This window comes from Chionomys nivalis, chromosome X, assembly GCF_950005125.1.
Source record: "Chionomys nivalis chromosome X, mChiNiv1.1, whole genome shotgun sequence".
NCBI lineage: Eukaryota > Metazoa > Chordata > Mammalia > Rodentia > Cricetidae > Chionomys > Chionomys nivalis.
This window is the reverse complement of record NC_080112.1, coordinates 26,864,444-26,884,237: the sequence shown is the minus strand read 5'-3', so window position 1 is coordinate 26,884,237 and position 19,794 is coordinate 26,864,444. Positions and strand designations below refer to the sequence as shown.

General features: G+C 40.9%; 1 protein-coding gene across 1 annotated transcript; it reads left to right on the top strand.

Annotated features, from left to right (window-relative positions):
* Positions 1 to 7,299: 7,299 nt before the first annotated feature.
* Positions 7,300 to 15,144, top strand: Dynlt3 (dynein light chain Tctex-type 3). Its single transcript, XM_057759747.1, has 5 exons — positions 7,300 to 7,435; positions 9,803 to 9,844; positions 12,307 to 12,430; positions 13,013 to 13,090; positions 13,398 to 15,144. Exons 1-5 carry the CDS (start codon positions 7,319 to 7,321, stop codon positions 13,472 to 13,474), a joined length of 438 nt encoding a protein of 145 aa, XP_057615730.1. The 5' UTR covers positions 7,300 to 7,318; the 3' UTR covers positions 13,475 to 15,144.
* Positions 15,145 to 19,794: the final 4,650 nt, after the last annotated feature.

Genomic DNA, 19,794 nt, shown 5'->3' with positions numbered 1-19,794 from the left:
CGGGTCAGCTGTCTCTGGATTTCCCCATCATGATCTTGCTTTGTTGGTCATACAATCCCTTCTCCCTCTCTTTAATTGTATTCCAGGAGCTCCGCCCAGTGCTTGGCTGTGCATCTCTTCATCTGCTTCCATCAGTTACTGGATGAAGGTTCTATGATGACAATTAGGGTAGTCACCAATCTGATTACAGGGGATGGATAGTTCAGGCTCCCTCTCCACTATTGCTAGGAGTCTTACCTGGTATCATCCTTGTGAATTCCTGGGAATTTTCCTATCACCAGGTTTCTCCCTAACCCCATAATGGCTCCCTCTATCAAGATGTCTCTTTCATTGCTCTCCCTCTTCATCCCTCCCTCAGCTCGACCATCCTTTTCCCTGATGAAGACCTCAACATAAATCCAGTTACACTGAACCTGACAGAAGAGAAAGTGGGAAGTAGCCTTGAATACATTGGCACAGGAGACCACTTATATTTATATAACATCAGTAGCACAGACACTCAGAGCAACAATTAATAAATGGGACCTCCTGAAACTGAGAAGCTTCTGTAAGGCAAAGGATTTGGTCAACAAGACAAAACAACAGCCTACAGAATGGGAAAAGATCTTCACAAACCCCATATCAGACAGAGGTCTGTCTTGTGCCCAGATTATGACCCCCAGAAAGAGACCACCAGAGAGGCCCAGACTGGAATAAGCAAGGTTTAATCAGCATAATACAAACATGTTTGGAACTCATCTCCATCCCCATTACAGCGAGATAGAGAGAGGAGTTGTATCTCCTCTGTGGGGGTAAGCTTTTAAAGACATAACTACAAAGAGAATCTTTGAAGCTGCTTTGGCACAGGTACTTTTACTCCCTCCCATTCTGTTAAGTCAACTTTCTCCTTATTCTTAGAGCAAGGCCACTGTTGTTGAGACAGGCCATCTTTATCAGCCTGTACCAGGTGGCTGGCTGGGCTGAGCTAAGTGTTCTTGTACTCAGAATCTTCCTGGTGGGAGAGGGGAAGGCCACTATCTTCCTGGGAAAACATTCTGCTAGGAAATTTCTTCTCACCCTTTTGAGAATAAGGGGTGAGGGTCCCACAAGAGAAGCTCCTTTTTGTAGAAGAGGTAGCCTATTGGAGAGAACCATTGTAATGAATTAAGTAAAAATGCTGCAAGTTCCAGAGTGGCTACAGTGGGCAGTGGGCCATGAGACCGTGCTGCAGGTCCCTGAGAGGGGACAGGCAGCAGGCAGGGGATCCCAAGAGCAGCCAGACCACCAGGAGAGACAGATGGATGGGCATGCCATGAGACCATGCCTCAGGTCTCCAAAGGTGGCTGGTCCCAGACAGGGAGTCATGCAGCAGGCAAGAGACAGAGACATGGATAGGCATGCCATGCAGAGTAACGTTGGATATTTATTTGGTGGGTTATGGAAGGGAAGGGGAGAAGAGGGGAGTGGGGAGGGAAGAAGTGGGGAGAAGCAGAAGCTGCCTCTTCGAAAGGGAGATGGAAAAGGAAGGGACTCAGGCTGGAAGCTGAAGATCAGCTTGCCTCAGCAGACAGGGGAGTGAATGGGTGTAGCTTGTCTCTTAAAGGACAGTATAGATCATTAAAACCATAACTGGTGAAAATATAGAGAGTAAGTGAATGTGGGGTGTTCAGGCCCAAATGGGATATCTATAACAAAGCTCTTACACCCAAGACTCAAAAATCATTATGGAAGAGAAGGTGAAAATACTGTAAGAGCCTGAGGAATGAGACTACTACTGACCAATAGTGTCTTCTGAATAGAACAGAGTTGCTGCACTCATGAATCCTCAACCACATCATTGCTTAAACAAGACATACACAGAGCACACCAGTCAACATGATAACATGGATGGAGAAAACTTTCCCAAGGCCCCAACCCTTGGGTAACTATAGGTAGTCAATAACTACTGAGGGAGGGAGAACCAATACTTATTTTAGGACCAATTCACCAATCGTAAGTAGTCAGCCCTAAAGACATGCAAATAAACACAACCAGAACACAAATTACACTCATTAGGTTGTGTGTATGTATGTAAATATCAAATACAATTATAGAAGAGGTCATGAGGAGTGGAAGTGATGTGAATACAGTGTACAAATGTATAAAATTCTCAGATAAATTGAAGGGAGAAGAGTAGAATGTGAGGGAACAGAATACTCAAGAAAGGGGAAGGACAGAGAGCAAGAGAAAGGAAAGAGACATCTTGATTGAGGGAGCCATTAAAGGGCTAGCAAAAAACATGGCACTAGAGAAATTCCCACAAATCCACAAGGATGAGCCCAGCTAAGACTCTAAGGAGTGGATACTTAAACTGGTCTTCCCTGTAATCAGATTAACGACTACCTTAATTGTCATCATAGAACCTTCAACCAGTCACTGATGGAAGCAGAGACAGAGATCCACAGCTAGCACTGGGTTGAGCTCCCAGAGTTCAGCTGAGGAGAGGGAGGAGCGATAATATGAGCAAAGGAGTGAAGACCTTGATGGGGACACCCACAGAAACAGTTGACCTGAGCTAGTGAGAGCTCACTGACTCTGGACTGATAGTGGGGGAACCTGCAAAGGACAAAACTAGGTCATCTAAATGTGGATGGCAGTTCTGAGGCTTGGACAGTCTGTGGGGCCACTGGCAGTGGGACCAGGATTTATCCTTAGTGCTTGGACTGGCGTCTAGGAGCACATTCTCTTTGGAGGGATACCTTGTTCAGCCTAGATACTGGGGGAGCTTGGTTTTGCCTCAAAGTGAAGTGTCAGACTTTGTTGACTCCCCATGGGAAACCTTACCCTTTCTGACGAGTGGATGGGGGGTTGGGGAAAGGCTGGGGTGGGAGGATAAATAAGCCTGTCTCTCCTTCCCAAGTGCTGAGATTAAAGGAACATGCCACACCCAGCTTAGACTAAACTTTTTTAGATTTATTTTATGTGTAAGTGAGTATTTTGCCTGATTGCATGTATATGTATCATGTGAGTGCCTTGTGCCTACAGAGTTCAAAAGAAGGCATTGGATTTCCTGGAACAGGAGTTACAGATGCTTAAAAGACAGCACATGGGTGCTGGGAACTCACCACAGATCTTTTGTAAGAGCAGCAAGTGCTTTGAACCTCTGAGCTGCCTCACCAACCCCTAGAGCGACTTTCAAAGACTTTGCTAGTTAAACCTCCAGCTTTGTGTCAACTACTAGAAAAGACTTCCTGTAAGTGTGGGATTTTCTTTCGTTGTCATTGGAGTTTTACTTCTAGAAATTCAATTTGGACTTTCTAAATAGTTTCCAGTTGTTGAATAAATTGCTCAATCTTGTCTTTTATATCTTTGAATGTAGTAAACATAGTCATTTTAAAGTCTCTCTGAAAATTGTACCATCTAGATCTTTAATGGGCTGTTTCCATTGTCCACTGGTTATGACAATGTGGTTTTGTTTCTTTATGTACCTACTTAGGCTTCATTTTGCACTTTATATATGTGAAAAATATAAGTCTACTTTGTAGACTCTGGTAATATTCCTGTCGTCCAGAAAGAGCTGTTTTGTTGCAGCTGCCTAGCTAGACGCATTAGTAAAATCAGACCACCTTAATCCAACTGCAGGGACTGAAGTGATTTAAAACTGAGCCTCACTCTCAAGCTCTGATGTTTTATTCCTACCTTGTAATCCTTACAGTTTCTTTCAACCCAAAGTATGATTTCTTACCAGAATTTACCTCCTTGACATGCCACGGAATCTGATTGCCCTATGTCTTGGCATCTCAGCACCAGCTGAAAACCTGATTCAAATGCTGTGCTCTACTCGTTTGAAATCTCTAATTGCCTTCACCATTCTTCATTCAGTTTTACAGTCACAATTATCGGGCGAGAAAAGCTGATGCTCATTCCTTATGCCACCATTAGATAGAACTTAAATCTTTTAGAAAATGAGTTTAAATGTTTTATTAAATAAGTCTCCCTATGAGGAAGATGTCCCAACAATAAATCCTTTTAATTTGAAACATATTCATAAACCAACACCTCAGGAGGCTCAGACAAGAGAACATGAGTTCCAATCCAGCCTGGGCTACACAGAGAGACTTTGTTTAAAACCACCAGAACAAAATGTAAACAAGAAAACTATTTAGGGTAAAATAACTATTAAATATTGCTACTATGTGTTACATATCTATAATCCTAGTACTCTGGAACTTGTGGCAGGAAGATTGTAAATTCTAGTCCAGCCTGGGTTTCATAAGTGAGACCATTTTCAAAACAAAGCAGCAAACAGACAAAAACTACTTAAGAAAGAATTATTTATACTTATTTATTAAGACTAGATTTAAAATATGTGTGGAAAAGCAAAATCTCTCCATAGCTACAGGGAAACCCTGTGTCAAAAACCAAAACAAACAAAAAAAGCAAGGGTTCTACTAATACATCTAAAAGACTTTATTTGAAATATTTTACTAATTTATTTTAATGCCTTTTCTACATTATTCTTTTTCTTCACAACCATATAAACTATTTTAAGGATAGGCCCTATAAAGATGCACACACACGTATTTTTAAGGATACTTATGTTTCCCTATGGTTTTTGGAAACACACATACAGATATGGGTAGTTGAAATGAAGTTATGACACACTAGGGAGATAAACCTCCCTCAAGAGGCACAGATGATGCAACAGAAAACCCCAGTGGAGTTCAGAGATCAATATTGATATTTTCCTCAATGCTTACATCTTAGTTCTTAAGAAAGAATTTCTCTCTGGGTCCTGGGAATTACCATTAATACTAGAGAGAGTAGGGATTCTAGGATCCTACTCTCTCTAACTCCCCACCAGAGATTACCTTATAAAAAAGTCCCCATCCCCACATCTATTTATGGTAGCTTAATTAACTATTCACTATTAAAGAAAAACACTAAACATAGGTTTACCTGTGTGTTCTGTAAAAGAAAGAATCAAACGACTAAATGTTGACCAATTGGGCCTAAGGAAAGGATTCCTAGGGATTAGAAAAAAACCTGTATTGAGTTTTCTTGGCCCGGTAAGTCTCTCTGCCACTGCAATAATCCAAATTAGACCAAATCAGACCAAATTAGAAGAAGCCCAGATTAATGGATGCCAACACTCCCAGGCAGCACTCCCTCCCCCGGAAAACACGGAGAGGAAAAATGTGAGACAATGTGATCATTCTCTGGGGGGCAGTTTAAATAGCCTGTGTGAGTGGTCTTGACCCTCCCTGGGGGAGGGTTCACCATTTGGTGGGCTTTCTTAGAGGTAGAGTCTGGACTGCGGCCACTCCCAGAGGAGGGGGCTTTGACCCCCAGCCAAACATTCCAGACTCCTTGTATATATAGATGCCAGGGGGCTGGGGTGACACTTCCAACCAAACAACAGGTTGCTGATATCCTGAAGACAATAGTGTATGGAAATGGAAAGGACAAAAATTATACGAAAACCTTTGAGCAACTAAATTTGTCAGGAATATTTTTATCTTTGGTACTGGAACAAAACATTAATATTATTATTTTAGTTTCCCCTACCTGGGTCTTCTGTTCCTTCTAACCAAAGAAGCATACCAATAAAATTACAATGGATTGTTTTGTTTATTTTCTTCAAGACAGGGTTTCTATGTGTAACAACCCTAGCTATCCTGGAACTAGCTACAATAGCTACGTAGAACAGACTGGCCTTGAACTCACAGAGATCCACCTGCCTCTCCCTCCCGAGTGTTGGGATTAAAGGCATGTGCTACCACTGCCTGGTCTACAATGATTTTTAAGCATGTTCTCAAAAATATTTGATACTTCTCCCATTGAGAGACTGTTGAGTTCCTTATAGGAGGTATGGGGTATTTACCTGAATGTATGTGTGTGCACTGTGTGAGTGCCTAATGCCTGAAGAGGCCAGAAAATGGTGTTGTATCCCCTAGAGCTGGAGGTACAGAGAACTGTTAGCCACCACATAGATACTGGGAACCAAACTTAGGACCTCTGCAAGAGCAGTGCGTGCTCTTAACTGCTGAGTTGTCTCTCCAGGCCCAATTAGGATTTTTGCAGTACTCCTGAATGAGAGCCATTCAAACAAAAATCACACCAAGTTAACAGTTTTATTTGAATCAAAATTCATCAGTACAGAGTGGTAAATTGGGGGAACTGGGGTTCAGAAACCCAAGGGTTTAGTTAACAATTATACAGGTTTTCCGGGTTACTTCATCTCTCTTGATTTGTATTCTACTTGTAAAATAAGAGAAAGGGATTAGAAAACTAATGAGCCTTCTGACGTTGATACTGGATACAGAATAAAAGTCACTGTAGTGGGCTGGTTATTGCTCCCCACCAAAACACATCCACATTTGAATCCCAGAACCTGAGAATGTGCTTACTTGCCTGGCAACAAGCATTTTTGTGGATGTGGTTAGAACACTATAAAATGTTGTTTGTGTTGCTTTAAATCGCTGTATCTGTGGTCATTCATTATGGCAGCATCAGGAAGCTCACAACAGTGTTGAAGAACTTGAGCATTGCTATCAGACTGCAGTATTCAAGCTGGTAGACCTAATATATACTGTATGTAAGGCCTTGGGCAAGTCATTGAAAATCTCTGCATTTTTGCTGCATCTTTAATAAGGGGATCAGGGGAGGGTAAGTCTGAATTCCTGAGAATTTGAGGAAAATCTCAGAATCAGCCACAATTCAGTAGTCCTAAAATAAATGTAAACAGAGTGCTTCTGCTAAGATTTATAATTCAATTTAGGGCATTTTCTCCTTCCTCAAGTTTTATACTTCTTTATAAAAGAAAAGCCTTGACAGAAAAGGAGCATCAACTTCGGGAGTCGTGTGTACAGTATCTTATTTGATCCTTATAACCAGTCACAAAATAGGGGTGATTATGTTTATCATATGAGACAACTGAATGGGGGGGCTATACTATATTTTTCAAAGTCAGTAATTAGTACTCAGAGAAATCAAAGTTGCTCACTCACTTCCTACACTCATTTGCTGGAAAACTATAGATGAGCGAGTTCCATACCTACGAGGACAACAGAGATCCCTGAACCGTTTGTGCTGAGTTTTGACAAGCTGACACAAAATCATCCTAACTAATCACCACAAACGCTGTCCGAGTTCTTAACGTACATCTTTTACTTTCAGAAGACAGGTCTGGTCAGAAGTGCACTCTAGGCCTAGGAGGTATCCTTAGCTCACCTAAGCAGCTCAACTCAACCAGAGTTCCTCCTCCCTGTCCTTTAATCCCCGCCCCCATCGGGTCCCGGGAAGTTGCTCCAGTGCGACACAGAGGCGGGGCTACGTAAACAAAAGCCCTGGGCTATAAATGGAGGCGGGACCTCCCCGGAGGCCCGTGTGCGCCTGCGAGTTTCCTCGGAGCCTTGCTCCGCCTCCGGGGACTGCCAAATCCACCATGGAGGTGTACCACCGGCCCTGCGACGAGGTACCGCCCCTCTGGCGCCGAGAAGCGCCCCTCGCCCTGGCTGTGGGGGAGGCTGTCCGGTGGTCTCTTAGAGCTTGGAGAGTTAGGTTGCGGAGTCCGGTGAACCCGAGTCTCCTCCGCAGAACCCGGATCCTTCTTGCCCCTCGGCGTCTCCCCGCCCCTGAGAACCGGAGGGTGGTCTGATAATTCGGATGGCTTGGGTGACTGAAAGCTCTTGGGGTCAATCGGCAGGGTCTGGGAGGACCCCATGGGTATAGGGGGAGACCTAACTTGGGGTGCATGGGCGGGCGTTGGCGAGCCCCGCCCGTCTGTGATCTGGGCCTGGGAAACCGGTTTTCTCTGTTTTCTCCACCCTTTTGGGTCTCCTTGAGCTGCTGCTGCTGCTGCTGCTGCTGCTGCTGCAAGGTCCTGGGAACTCTCCCCAGGGACGGCTAGAGGAAGTGCTTTATGGATTAAGAGCCCTTGCTCACTGATTCAGGTTTCCCTAAGCCTCACCCGAACTCCATGATGTAGGTTATTTTCCTGTTATTGTTGGGAACTCTGACTTTTTATGGCGACCAAATGGCAGGCCCAAAATTAAACCGGCTGGGAATGACAGCTGTTACGTTTAAACCCAGGTCTCTGACTTTACAGTTCAGCCCTTGTTTCCAGCACTTAGAAGATACGGCCTGTTGAGTTGCCGCACAGCCTGGATGAGTTTGCAAGGACAGAATAGACAGACATTTTCTGTCCACTGGTAGCTAGCCACTGGAAAGTGATGAGATGGTGGAGGGGCCATGGAATAGGATCTTTGCAAGGACTTCTGATCCATTGGGAAAGTTTTAGGCAAAGTTGTCTGCAGAAGATTCTGTGTTGCAGAGTGCGTGCATACTTGTAGGTCAGTGGTGAAGCACACTAGTGTTCGAAATACGCACTTGCCCCCCCCCCCGCATTACATGGTTGGCTCTTCCTCCGATTGACCTCCCAGCAAGGGTGCAAGGGAATCTTTTCTGCACTACATCCTAAGTACATGTAATTTAAAAAGAAATAAGAGTGGAGGAATAGCTCGTTGGTAAACTAGCACATTAGAACCTGCCCTGAGTTCTATTTCTAGCACCAGAGAAAAAGATGAAAAACCAACAGACATTATTTGTGTTACTGTAGCCAGGCAAACATCCATATTATTTGGTAACTTTCTAAATTGTAGTAAAATATGCATCATTTATTTCTTAGGCCAATTTTGGATGGGATTTTGAAGCAAAATGACAGTTTGTCATAGGGCTAAAATATGAGACTTTTTTTTTTGTTTTTTTCCAGACAAGGTTTCTCTGTCCTAGCTGTCCTGGAACTAGCTCTTTTAGACCAGGTTGGCCTCAACCCGAGTGCTGGGATTAAAGGTGTACAGCCAGGCGGTGGTGGCACACGCCTTTAATCCCAGCACTTGGGAGGCAGAGACAGGTGGAACTCTGTGAGTTTGAGGTCAGCCTGGTCTACAAGAGCTAGTTCCAGAGCAGGCTCTAAAGCTACAGAGAAATCCTGTCAAAAAGAAAAAAAAAAAGTGGATTTTCATTCCTTTTTTAGGGGGATATGGGAAATTTTATAGGATAATTAATAGAGTTAGAATAAGAAAATCTGTGCTTAAAACATAACTTCAGAATTTACTTATTTCAAGTAGTTTTAAGTTGCATAGCGGTTTTTAAAACACAAAAGTACTGCTTTCGCAATGCAGCCAAAACATTTCCATGGAAATCATCCTTATATTATCTAAAGCATCATGGCTTATATTTCAGTCTTGTCATGTAACCTAGTTCTGCACTCAAGGACACTTAAATGTCATTGAAAATTGCTGTTAACCCAAGATTATAACAAGTTGCTTCAAAAAATGAGAGGCCAATTTAAACAATTAGAGTGATATTAATTTTGAATGACAGAGTATTGCGATAATCTTTAATTTGGGAAAGCAGTGGTTTGTCTCATCAGTTCAAAATAAAATTGGGAATGACAATTTAGCATCCTCTTTTTACGGGCCCCTTTACGTAGCTGAAATGATTTCCTGTATACTGATAGCACGCCATAGACGTCATTTTTAGCTAACGCCTGCTAATTTCTTGAGCTTTATAATACAGTGCTTATCTGGAATGTTCATTTAGAGTTACTATCGTAAAAGCACTTTTCAAAATGGTATTTGCCTAGGCCCTGCTCGATCCTAATGGATCTGAATCTGGAGGGCGTAGGATCAGCAGCCTCGGTAGACCTGGTGCCCCTAGCGCTATGGTCTTCTGTCACTATCACTTTCTTAGACCAGCTGAGGGTATCCTGTATGTTACCATATTTATAAATAAAGGGAAGCCTTGCTGAAAGCAATTTTATCCTGTGTTTTCTCTTTAGGTTGGCTTCAATGCTGAGGAAGCACATAATGTTGTCAAAGAGGTGAGTTATAGTTGCTGTTATCTTCAAACTGTTGTGCCCAGATTACCACCCCCAGAGAGAGACCACCAGAGAGGCCCAGACTGTAATAAGCAAGGTTTAATCAGCATAATACAAACATGTTTGGAACTCATCTCCATCCCCGTTACAGCGAGGTAGAGAGAGGAGTTGTATCTCCTTTGTGGGGGTAAGCTTTTAAAGACATAACTACAAAGAAAATCTTTGAAGCTGCTTTGGCACAGGTACTTTTGCTCCCTCCCATTCTGTTAAGTCAGCTTTCTCCTTGTTCTTAGAGCAAGGCCACTGTTGTTGAGACAGGCCATCTTTATCAGCCTGTACCAGGTGGCTGGCTGGGCTGAGCTAAGAGACCTTGTGCTCGGAATCTCCCTGGTGGGAGAGGGGAAGGCCACTATCTTCCTGGGAAAACATTCTGCTAGGAAATTTCTTCTCGACCCTTTGAGAATAAGGGGTGAGGGTTCCACAAAGCTTGTGTGGATAGAAATATTTTAAATCCAGTTTTTGATTTTTCAAGCCAAAGCTAGAAATGTTAATGCTGAAACAGCAAGATTTGAAATAAGTGTTCGCTCTCTTCAGGGGCGCACATATGTGCAGTCTCTTGTGTTCAATGAGGCCTGTTTGGACTTCTAATGAAAGACACACTGAAACACTGCAAGTCTACAAAAAGTAAAGAAGCTCTTTTTCAGAATCAGTTTTAGCTGGGGATTTCTACTGATTTGAGTGTTATTTAGACTACTGTGAGGCGGGTGAGGCTATCAGCGTAGACTACCCTGGTGGCGAGGTACTTTAAGAGCACTTTAACAGTCCAGAGTCATCGTTAATTCTGCCAAATGCTAGGTAAAAACCCTGAGTTGGCCCACAAGGCTTGCTTCAATTGTGGGTGTGACTCGTGGGGCCTATGACCTAGCAAGCCCTGACGGAGTTCTGTCTGGGCTGAATCACCTCCACCTGGGCATTGTGTGTGTGTGTGCACCACCAGCTCCCCTGGAGGCAGTTCTTGACTTGCCTGCGTGCTCTAAGGGTATCATCTTCTCCAGCACTCAGCTGCTCTAACTCTGGATAAGTAGGATCATCTCAGTGTCTCATAGGGCTAGGCAGTACCAAAAACATCGCTGTATTTTAATAGTTGAAGAATTGTGTATTAGAATATTTGATTATTTAAAATATTCAGACTATGTTTTATATATATATGACTATTTCATTAAAATGCTTTCAATACTCTCACAATGTCAGAGCACAAGGAAGAGCAATTGGAAGGCAGAGGTAGCAATAATCTTATTTTTCGAAGTAAAATGTCAAGAGAGACTCTTTTTGGCTAGTAGACATGAAATAAAAGATGCTGAGTCTTTGGAAGAGCCACTTTAATATATTTTCCTTACCCAAGTTTTGAACCATATGGAAAGACAAAAATGTTCACTTGAAAGAATAAAACCCCACCTTTGCTGTAGATAAAACTAGGTTGATGACTGGATCATGTTTTACTAGCCCCAGCGCTTCTGAACTTGCAATACCGGCTTTGCGAGCACACAAGGGAAAGTTTGAGTCGGCAGGGAGAAATACAGAATAATGTGTCTCTCTGGTCTGGGTGGAGATGGAAGGAGAAATGAAAACCCAAGTCTGAGATGCTTAAATGTGGTATGTCATTTGATAAAGGTTCAGAGCAGACAGATATGGGTCTGGCCTTCCAGCCCTAGACTGCGGTACTAAAGCCATTGCTGTTTTCTGGGTTTTGTTGTTTGTTTGTTTTTGGTGTTTGGGTTTTTTTTTTTTTTTTTTTTTTTTTTTTTTTTTTTTGAGACAGGGTTTGTCTGTGTAACAGCCCTGCCTGTCCTGGAACTCACTCTGTAGACCAGGCTGGTCTTGATCTCACCGTTGCTCTTAATCAGGTGTCAAAAGTGGATGCAAGTAAGCACTGTACGATATTATTTGACTTTCTTTTCCTAGAGTATCTTTATTTACTTTCACTGGCAGGTGTTTTGGTTGTTTTGTAGCTAAGCAATTACATAGCACAAATGAGATTATAATTAATATCCATAGAACTATGTTTTAAATTAGTCCTATCCTTGGTTTTCAGCACATGAACACTAGTTTTAATCCTATGTTTCAAAGCCATGTTTAAACAGTTACTACTATGTTTTCTTAATCCTGAAGTCGTTTTTATCACTTGTTGTTTATGCTCTGTGTTTCCTGTGTTATAAATATTAGAGGGTTTTTTTTATTAGTGTTTCTGCTACCACGGAGGCATTGGCAAATTTATCTTTATATGACCTTTAATACTTCATAGAATGAGATAAGGCCCATGGGAGTGCTTTGAAAACTCTTAACAGCTTGAGGCAGTGCACACCGAACATTTAGTGGATGCATGTTTTCTGCTGTGCCTTGACTTTCTCTTGCAGGATATGTAAATTTGAGTTCATTTGGTTTAATGGAGCTGTCCTCTCTCCTAGTGTATTGATGCAGTCTTGGGAGGCGAGGATTACAATCAGAACAACATCAACCAATGGACTGCAAGCATAGTGGAGCAATCCCTAGCACATTTGGTTAAAATGGGCAAAGCTTATAAGTACATTGGTAAGTGTTGATGTGGGGTCCTTCCTCCCCAGTTGCCATGCCTTTATCCTTCTGGTTTTCTCTGAAGTCGGATCATGGATCCTAACAACAGGCACTGTAGTTGAACACTAGTGTAGGAAGCACTTCTGACTTGTCCCTTTGAATGTAATACATGATGCAGCGTGAAACTGGAGGACTTGCAGTCTAAACCAGTTTAAACTGCCTTCCCTTGGTAGCAGCAGTTCTCTTTGTCCACTGAGACCCTTCAGGGCTGTCGTCCTCTCAGCCTTCCATGCCTCTGTAGAGGCCTGTGAAAATCCACACACCAAGTACAAAGTGAAATTGTCCCCGAATTTCTCTCTGAAATCTGGTAGTGGCGCAGAGTGCAGTTGGATCCAGAAGTTGTCTGCAGTACAGTTGTTGGCAGTTATAGTAATGGTTCAGGAAATGGCCGAGCCTCCTGAAAATAAGTTCATCATGGTTAATTTCAAGAGACTATGTTAACCTACTAGCTGAATTATTTTGTTACTTATTTTTCAGCTTTTAGAGTTCTGATACAAATATTTCCACCTTGATTCTTTCCCCCTTTCACTGTCACTGCAGTGACCTGTGCTGTGGCCCAGAGGAGTGCCTATGGATTTCATACAGCCAGCTCATGCTTTTGGGATACCACATCTGATGGTAAGAGACCATAAATTAATTTGCCCAGAATGAAAGTTCCAGAAAAGTCAGTCTGGACTTATTATGTAGCTCTACTTGAAGTCTGAAAAACACTGTATCAATAGAATTGCTTCGAGTGCGCTCACAAGTAGGGTTTCAAGTCAGTATGAAATGTGAAGATAGAACATATTAGAGGAAATATTACTAAAAGCTATGTGTGGGTGTGTGTTCGTCTGCTGTCTATAAATGTGTGTGTATTAATTACTTAGTGCCTGGTAGTTTTGATGTTTTACTGATGTGTAAATGTCCTCTTCTTCTATGTTTTCAGGAACCTGTACTGTAAGATGGGAGAACCGTACCATGAACTGTATTGTTAATATCTTTGCAATTGCAATTGTCCTGTAACCCAGTAAATATCATGGGTTCAAGCCATTACCTTAAGTTCGTGAGTGTATCCTTTCTAAAAAGAGTAATAATTACCTATTAATGTGCTAGATGACAAGTGTGCAGTATGCTTCAAAGCTATCAACAAAAACCTGAATATTATAAGGAAAAGTCTAATAAGATCTTGGCAGATTATCTCATATTCTATACAGTTTCATTTAAAGACACAAATGTTAGCCAAAAATTAATGCAGAAATATTGACTAACATAAGATTAGGATGTTCTATTTATACAAGCCTTTCACTAGCATCCCGCACTCGCAGAGATGGGATAATCTACTTAGATGCTGACAATATCTTTATACTAGAAAACTTAACAGGGATAAATATGTGAACAAAAATGCTGCAATGCTCAGTGCAGAGAAAATTACATGAATTGGCTAATACCTTTCTTATTTATTTTAATTTCTTCCCTTCATTGGATTATATATAATACTTCATGGAAAGTAATTGTGACACCCCACCACCACCTGTATCTAATGTTATAGTAGCAGCTATGACTAACCTGTTTCATTTTCCTGAGAACCTGGCAAAGCCATCTTTCTAATATCAATTTCTTGCATTTGCATTTGAGGTGGAATTAAATAATCACCAGGTTTCCTGCTTAAGCAAAATTAGTTAAGTATATGATCAACAGTATCTGACTCAGACACCTGCCTTACAATCCACTCATTCCATGAGAAACATTATCTACCGAATGCCTGTTGTGCGTGTTTCTCTGCCAGGCATGGCAACTCTCAACATGGTATTCAAGTGTTAAGTTTCTATTGGTTTCAGTTGGAAAACTGGTATCTCTGAAGAAGGGTTGAAAAAGAAAGGAAAAGTCTCTGGACCTCAATGGAGAACTAGCCAAAAGGAAAGCACTAATTGGTGGCAGAATTATACATAAAATTTTCAAGGGTTGCTTCTGATAAAATAAACACATAAAATATGCAACTCTTACTTAAAAGCCTTATTAGTAGTCTTAGTTATACAAGTCATAAATTTTATCGTTGCATTAGTTATAGCTATGTGTGCATAATTTAAAATACTTATGTGGAGTTAGGATTGAGTGGAGTAGAATATACATTAAAAGTGAACAATCATTAGTAGTGGGTTATCTAATTTCTCAGGGCTTATGAAATATAGATAAATTTATTAAGAAAATCAATGCTAAAACCTAGGGTACACAACTGGCCACCAAATGTCTGCCATTTAATCTTGAAAATGAAATCAATTTTACATGTCACCACTGGCACCCAATCCATGTAAGGATTGGAATCAAGAGTCATTGAATTTTTAGGGTAAAGAAAAGCTTAGTATTAATGGCAACAATATTAAAACAGGATTCTTAGATGAGTACTACACACATGGTTGGCATTTTGCCAAGTAACTGTAATGACAAGAATGCAAAGATAGGGTTTCAAGCAGTGACCTGTGACTTTGGCACCTCAGAAATTCTTTGTCATTGCCTGTATGTTACTTTATGTGCTGGCTCTTGTACCTCTGGAGATTATACTAGTGACCAAACTATCTGTGCAGTTAAGACTGATTTTTGACTATTGTTGTTGAAGCCTCATTTTAAAATAAATCATACCTCGTGAGCTTGCTCTCTGCTGTTTCTAGTTAAAATATAATAAAGACTATCTTACTGTGCTGAACATTTGGCTCTGCTTCATAACTCATTGCCTTTACTTTAATAACTTCCAAGCAGGATAAATGGAGGAGGGAAACAAATGTGGGGTCATAGAAATACATTGCAAAAAGTAAATATATTAATATACACACGGGTCTGAGCAGGAGGATCAACACTATGAGACCAGACTTGGCTACCTAGCAAAACTGCATCTCAAAAATATTGCCACGCAAATCGAGTCTTTACCATTACAATACAACCGTAGCTTCTAGTTCATGCTTTTTATAATTATACATTTTAAAAATTATTTGTAATTTTTAACACAAAGTTTCTCTTTAAAGTTAGTGTAAAACATAGTATAACCATTTTTAATGATTATTCTTAGAAAATAATTTTGTCTTCTTTGTCAAAATGAAAATAAGCTGTTGTGTCTTTAAAAAAGTTAGGGACTTTAAGTAAAATTACGGTATTTGCATGTAATACTCTAGTACCCATGTAATTCAGTTAGTGTAAGCACCAACTGCAATGTTCTGTAAAGCTGTAATTTTGTGTTTGCGAAGTCTTAATTGACTGCCTAAATAATGGCAACATCTCATTAAGGAGCACTTTTCTGTCCTTCTTCTCAAGCTGGGTGTTAATGATGAGTCATTGGGTGGGTTTCTCCGCCTGCATTCATCATTCATTTTATAGTGATCTTAGGGTTGCCCTGTAAAAGTGCTGCTATTATATTCTTGGTTACAGTTATTAAGAAAGGATCAGGAAATATATGACTATTTCGGGAGAAGTGATTAAGTCTCTTTTATAGCACATATCAAAGCAAAGTTTAAGATGAACTGAAATTACTTTCCTCATGTGCTGGAACCTGTCCAAGGTGAAATTGTTTTATGATTCAAAAGGTGGAACTGTGTTTATGGCTAAAAATCCTATGTCCATTGTTAAATTGTTCTGTTAACTTTCTACCTTATATGGTGAATGTTTTAGTTTAGCATAAGAAGTACTGTATTTCATCATGGCATTTTCATAATGGGTGCCACACCTGGTTCTTTTTGGTCTGATACTCCCATTGCCATCCCCCTTTCCCTGTTCCCTTGCTGGTTCCCTTCCTCTTCTGATAGGCCTTCCTCCTTCTTTCATGTTCCATGTATTCTATGCAATACTTTTGAACATTCATCCAATATAAGATGTATTAGCCAGGTGGTGGTGGCACATACCTTTAATCCCAGCACTTGGGAGGCGGAGGCAGGTGGTTCTTTATGAGTGTGAGGTCAGCCTGGTTTACAGAGTAAATTCCAGAGCTACAGCCAAGGTTACACTGAGAAACCCTGTCTCGAAAAACACAAACAAACAAAAAGATGTATTTATTCTTATGAGGCTTTGTGCTCATTTTGGAGTGCATTCTACCGCTGTTCTTGGCCTGCTTTCACGTTTTTAAAAAGGGGGTTACTTATTGATTTATGTACATGGTTGTTTTGTCTACAGACATGTCTGTGCACTTCTTGCATGGTTGGTGGTGCCTGTGGAGGCCCAAAGAGGGGGCCGGATCTCTTGAAACTGGAGTTAGAGACAGTTGAGAGCTACCGCAGATGTGCATGATATCAAACCTTGATCCTCTACAAGAGCAACCAGTGCTCTTAGAGGCGGAGCCGTCTCTCCAGTCCCTGTTCTCACGTTTTCTTTTGAGACAGGCTCTCCTTTTGTAAGCTCTAGTCATCTTTCTTGTTTCTGGGGGCTAATTGCACTTTGTGATGGATTCCAGCGTCCATCTTCAAAGCCAGTAGAGGAGCATCAGATCTCATTTCTGACCTCTGAGGTTTAGGGTTTTTTTTTTCCTTTCTGCCTGATCTTGTCCTACTAAAAATCCTGTGAATCCGTCAGCTACACTCAATAATTTATTCCAACTACAAGATATTTAACCACACCTGCATAGTTCCTTTTACCATAAACAGACCCACAGGGTTTAAATGAAGGATATGAGCATCTTCCAGAAAGTGTTCTCCATTAACACTCTTCTCAGCGCATGATTCCTAGTGCCAGTGGACTCTCAACGTGAGCACCAGGAAATTCCAGACTAGGTAGAACAATGATAACTGGCCTGAACATGCTCTAGTTCATAGGAAGTTGCGCTTCAGCTCCATCATCTGGTACTGTTAAGGCATGAAGGCTCAGGTGTGCGTACTCTCTCAGCCTTAAAAAAAAAAACCACGTAATGATTATGATATGAAAAAAATCTCACTAAATTGTGAATTTAAAAACATTTAAACATTGACTTTTGGCTTAAGCAAGCCAAATAAATAGTGTTCTTCTTACTCCCTATAGTTTCCACTCTCCATCTTCTTCTATTCCTTTTCTCCCCTCTTTTCTTTTCTTTCTGAGACAGGCTCTTGTTATGTGGTCCAGGCCATCCAACCATCCTGCCTCTGACTGTCAAGTGTTGGCATTTCAGGTGTGCTTAATCATGTCCAGACCCCTCCATTAATTGCAAATCACTTAGGAGATGAGAATGATAGATTAATAGAAAATATCATATTTCAGTTCTATTCTAGGACTTTCCGGGGCCAATTGGTCTTTCTCGTGTTAAATTCCAGTATGAAAATCCTCACTCAGATGAAGGTAGGAACATGATGTTTCTGGGAAACCACCTACAAAAAGAAGTTGAGACAAAGCCCCTCCACTCCCAAAGAAGGCAGGCATGAAGGAGTAGAGAAATTCAAGAATGCTACAGAAATTCTGTGCATAGAAAACTACAAGGAAAAAGCACCATAAGTGGGGATTAAGCTGATCCCTTAACACTTGACTGGATTGGCTCAATTTCACAGTTTCTAGTAGCTCTAGGCTTCTACTACCCTCTCCAGCACCATCCTGGGACCTCCAATATTTGTATAATCTGTTCACACATTCTGCCTCTTCTACCAATAGTCAATGAGCAAAGAGCAGGGAGTGAAATTAGCTACAGTGTGGGCTCAGTAACAAGTCAACAGTGGATGCATCTGTCAGAGTTGTCACCATGCTAATAGGGACCAGATATCTAACAGAACTAGTGGCCTATAAATCATTAGTAGGGTTTTTTTCATTAGTAGGTTTTTTTTTCTAGAGGCAGTTTCGTGACATCTGTCATATTTTTGTGCTTCTATCATATGAATAGTTCTTTAGCTCAGCACCACAGAACTAATAGCATGGCTCAGAAAAGGAAAGGGCAAATAAGGTTCTTCTCTTTGATATTATTCCTACAACGAGTTAAAAATAAAAATAAGGCCAGGATTGGTGTTCCACAGAGGACGTTGAAGCGGTAGGACAGCAAGTTTGAGAACTTCCTAGCTACACGATGTGTTGTAAGTCAGTCTGAGCTATATAACAAAGCTTTCCAAAGCAGACAGAAAAAGAAAACCAGAGTGTTCACCAAGAGGAAAAAGGATAAGTTATGGAGAACAAATGGGAAATTCATACTTTTTGCATAAAGCAAATTACCCAAGTTCAAGTAGTTAAACAACTATTAACTTTTAAATGAATTTAAATAGAATTCATGATTATATTTTTATGTAAAACAGTATACTTTAGTGCCATAATAGTCTAACAAATTATGTGACTTCCATCTTGCCTCCTCTTTGTCTTCCACATCTGAATCTACTCCCAGAGAGTAAAAAACTGGTATTTTGCTGTACATGATTCAGGCTACTGGTTTGCATTGATATGAGTAGATGAATATATTATTTTTACAGCTATATGAGATATATAACTGCACATTGCTCTTTTTAAAGTTTGTTAAATGTAAGTCTAAAGAGATGGCTCAGTGATTAAGAGCACTAGCTGCTCTTCCAGAGGACTCTGTTTCAACTCCCAGAACCCACCTGGCAGGCAGCTCACAACTGTATGTAACTCCAGTTCCAGATATCCAGCACCCCCTTCTGGCTTGGATGAATACCAGCACATGCACATTGCACATACACACATGTAGACAAAACACCCACATATATAAAATAAAAACAAGTAAATCTTAAAATAGAATAAGATAAGAAATTTGAAATGTTACATTGGGCAGGGTGGGGGCTCGTTTGGAGGGAGGCCTGAGGACAACTTGTGAAAGTTGGTTATTTTCTTCCACCATGTGGGGTTCCTGAGATCAAACTCGGGTCATTAGGCTTGGCAGCAAGGGTATTTACCTGCTGAGCCATCCCCCCTACCCAAGATTTCCTTTTTATGTCATACTTTACTTATGAATTTTTCCCTGTCAGTGTGTATAGTCTCCTTGTTGATCTTAGCTTATAGTTTATTCACGTTGAACACTTAGGTGGTATCCTATGTTCCACTCTTACAAAATATCTGCCTGCAAAAAACTTGGCCAAACCCCCTGGTTTTCATGTAAAGAGTCTTCTCTAAAAGAAAGATTATTGGATGGTCATAAAGGTGTCTTTTTTACATCGGAACTGTTTTATTTTGTAATTTTAAAACAATAACTTGTTTTGATATTTGAGAAAAAATTTAAGACATAAAAGTAACAAGTTGCCCTTGTGATTTTTTTAAAGATTTCTTTTGATTATTGCTTTAAATTATGTATGTGGATGACCCTGGAACTGGAATTATAGGCAGTTGTGAGCTGCCCAGTGCTGGGAACTTGTGTCCTCTGCAAGAGCAGTACATGCTGTTAACTGCTGAGCCTCTCTTCTGCCCCA